General features: G+C 46.8%; 1 protein-coding gene across 1 annotated transcript in view; it reads left to right on the forward strand.

Moving 5' to 3' along the window:
* Positions 1-2535, forward strand: part of LOC112550982 (protein maestro-like) — a 4963-nt gene extending 2428 nt beyond the window's left edge. Inside the window, 1 exon segment of the mRNA XM_025209246.1 lies at positions 2507-2535. Coding sequence (XP_025065031.1) covers positions 2507-2535 — 29 coding nt within the window.
* The last annotated feature ends 1308 nt before the right edge of the window (positions 2536-3843 follow it).

Raw genomic sequence — 3843 nt, forward strand, 5'->3', positions numbered from 1 at the left:
CCTTTTCTCCCCCCCCCCCCCCCCCCCAAAGGAATGGTAAAGCTGTTGCTAAGCAGGATCAGGCTGTTAATCAGCCAGTGCCTCAGGTTCCCCAGACAGGATTTGGAAAGGATGATGCTCCCAGTGTTGCAAGGCTAGGGTTGAGAGGGATTCAATGGGACCATATGGCTGGGGGTCATGGTAGACAAGGGCTGTACTGTGATTCAGCAGTCCTGAGCAATGGAGACATGTCTGGGATGTGGTCACCCAGCATGGCTCAGGATTGCTTAGCATCACTTCATGGAAAAGGCAGATGGGAAGGGGCACGGGCCTCCTGAGCCACTGAATGCAGGGACCTGGTCCTGGGAGCAGCCCTGTCACAGAGATCTCTGCATGAGCTTACTGAGCCCATCTTGAAAATCCTTGGGATTCTCTTGCTCCTGGGCAGGAGGCTGCACCCACTGCCTGTACACCTGCTGCTGGAGTTCCTCCCACCCCAGTTTGTCAGGTCAGGCTGGGTCCCTGTTCCACCTGCCCCTGTGCTGAGGGTGCAGAGAAGTTCCTGTAAACCATCCTTTTCCAGAGTTCACAGAGCTGGAAGGAGAGAAGGACACATTAATGAATAGACACTTCCACCTCAAGGGAACTCTGGTCACACATGCTGGCAGTGCCAAAGCAAGGTCATCAGGAGGTTCAAGATTTGGCCACTCAGGTCACAGAAGCCATTTCTAAAAGCCCTAGGGGCAGGAAATTGCAAAAGGAGGAAAACCATAGGCATACCCTGCCCCATATCATTTCATTACTTTGTTTTGGGTGCCTGAGGCCCCACTCTATGTAAGAGCAAGCTCCCATGTGTGTATGTGTTTGATAATAAATTGTGTTCTGCATTTTTCTGGCTGCTTTCACTTCTCTCCTCCTGAACACAGCATAGAGCGAGGAGGGTGAAGCCTTGTAGCTTTGGGTGTGTGTGTCTGTTTGGTTTGGACTTTATGGTCAGGTTTGGGTATCTTGCCTTGTGGGGTTGTGGGCAGTGAGCTGGGCACTGCTGCTGAGGGCATAGGTGTTACCACATGTTAACTGGGAGATGGGGCTCTGCCAGGAAGGCAGGCTAGGTACAGACATTTGGGGAGATTAGGGGGAGGACAGATTGAGTTAAAAATGGCCACCCGATCTAACTTAGTTCACCCAGGTATGGACCTTACACTTAGATTGACGTAACTAGGGATCTAATTGTGAACTGTACAGAAGTTCAGGAAGTTTAGATTGGTCTAAAAATGGCCAACCTGATCAAAGTTAGCCCTGCTTCTGAGGTGGTCTAACTTAGATCAGGCCTGACAAGACTGATTTAACTGAACTTCTGTACAGTTCCCAGCACAGCCCTGGGGTTTGGAAAGCCCAGCCACTGGCCCCAGCCCCGGGGCTGCTCTTTTCCTAGCCCCCACCCCCCGACCCCAGGTTATTTTTAGCCCCCTAACCTCTGCTGCCCACCCCACCACTCATGGACCATCCAGCCACACTAGACTGCCAAACCCTTGACAGCGGCAGTGGGGCATAGAGCCCAGCCTGCAGCAGCAGCTTGCCTCTGCCCTGCAGACAAATCTAGAGGTCATGTGCCCCCCCAGCCTCTCCTAAGGTGTTCACAGTGGTGGCACCCCTCCCGCCCAAACAACCCTGGACAAACCTCCCAGGCTCTAAGCATCCCACAACCTACCACGGGGCCACACCCACCCCAGCCCCTTTCCCTGCCAGTGTCCCCAGAGAATAAGCATTAGCATCTGTGTGTTTTTTGAAAGGGGTTTTGAAACACAGGTAGGGCAGGCATGAGCAATCACAAGCTCAGGTGGGCAGGAAATGGGTTTCTGTCATACAAATAAAACACTGAGATCTAAAAATGCTTCCTCTTCTGCATCAGGATGAAACTATGACCTGAGGAAATGTAGTACAGTAGTCTTGTCACTGCAGGCTGGGAGATCCTGAATCCAGCTCCACCCTAGCCACAGATTTCTCTGGTTTGAATATATTCTCTGAAGCTGGTGCCTCTCTAGACAGGCTCTCTGACCCTGTACCACACTCAAAGGCAGACTCTGGGGCAGGATGCTCTGTAATTACACACATTAGAAGACAGCCTTTACTCTGAAGAGCCTTTGTTTTCCATTGGGCATTTTGCCCATACTGCGGAAGGGAGGTTAGCCTCATAGACAGAGCACAGGCCCAGCAGTCAGAACTCATGAGTGGTCTTGGTTCACAAGTTATTGGGCTCAGTACAGTTAATTACTGCATATTGGATGACTTTTTGTGGCTTGGGCTAGGCAGGAGGTCAGAGCAGCTAATCACAATCAAGCCTTCTAGCCTTAAAATCTATTAATGGCAAAATCTGCAGAACACAGGATTTCTTGCCCTTCCCCCCTTTGATGCCAAGTTCTAAGTGGTGACCCACATGAAAGCTGTGCTTTAAATGCCACTTGTTCCATTATGAGGATTTCATTTTTTAAAAATCAGCTAAAATTTTATATCTTCCATGTGTCAGGTATCCATATTCTAGCTGTATTGGCCTAGAGGAAAAAAACAATCATGACTCATGGTAGAGGTGATATCTTTTATGAGACCAACCAGACTTTTTCCAAAAAAAATCTTTAATTGCAAGCTTTATCAAATTGCAAGCTTTATTGAAGATATCGAATTTCAGCCATTTTTTTTTTTAATGAAATCTTCATACGTCTACAAGGAGGAAGCAAGTTTGACCACCTGAAACCTGAGATCCTGCTCCTGCCTTTGTTTGAGGTAATTTGTATCATCACAGAGCCTCACCACAGAGCTCATAGGTATCTCACCACATAAGAAATGCCTGCCCAGGAAAGCATTCCCTCTATTTACTCCTCTGTGGAATATGAAACACCACAACCAGAAGGAAATATGACTACATCCTGTTTACCATCAAACAACTTTGAGGTAAACAGACTATACCAACTTTTCTCTGAGCCTAATTTGCATCTAAAATGATCTGTTCTAAACAGGAGATTTTACCACACCTTCAGCTCTCCTATGAAATATGAACTTTCGTTTCTACCCAAGAGAACTTTTACAGTCTTTTCTCCTCTGCCTGAAGAAGGGTGTTTGTGCCTGAAAGCTTGCTTTTAAAGATTTTTTTTTTTTGTAAAAATCTAGTTTATCTAATAAAAGATACCACCTCTACCACGAGTCCTGATTGTTTTTTCCTCTAGATCAATACAGCTACGACCTGGGTACCTGACAGCATGAATTAGGCACACTCTTAAAGAAACCCACTATTCACATCTCTGCACTGTCAAATACCTAAATACTTTTAAACAAATCTAACTTTGTGTACTTGAAGAGAAGCCTATTGTGAGAGGGCAGGAATGGGGGTAGAAATAAGCAAGGCCTTAGGTGGTATTCTCAAAGCCTTTCAGATGATTACTGAGAACTAGTGCAATCACCATCATCCATGTACTAATAAGGGTCAGCACCAGTGACAAGCAGCTATCAACACAGGGTGGTAACTGAAATTCTGAAGGGAAGAAAGATGGAAACAATTTTTTAGGCTTCAGCTAGGAAACACCTTAACAAAGGGCTTATCTGATGAGACACATGCTGTGCTGATGAATAGATGTGCTTAATGAATCTGATGGCACAGTGAGATAAGAGAGATGCAGAAGATTTTAAGTGCATCGGGGCACTGCCTGGCCATGGGCCATAGCTTGCATACTCATGGAACTCATGGTTGTCATGTGAGGCCACAGATGACAGGAACAGGACAAGTATAGTGCTCATCTTTAAGAAAGGGAAGAAGGAGGACCTGAGGAATTACTGACCAGTCAGTTGGACCTTGATAACAGGAAAGATCAT

This window comes from Alligator sinensis, unplaced genomic scaffold, assembly GCF_000455745.1.
Source record: "Alligator sinensis unplaced genomic scaffold, ASM45574v1 scaffold394_1, whole genome shotgun sequence".
Lineage (NCBI taxonomy): Eukaryota > Metazoa > Chordata > Crocodylia > Alligatoridae > Alligator > Alligator sinensis.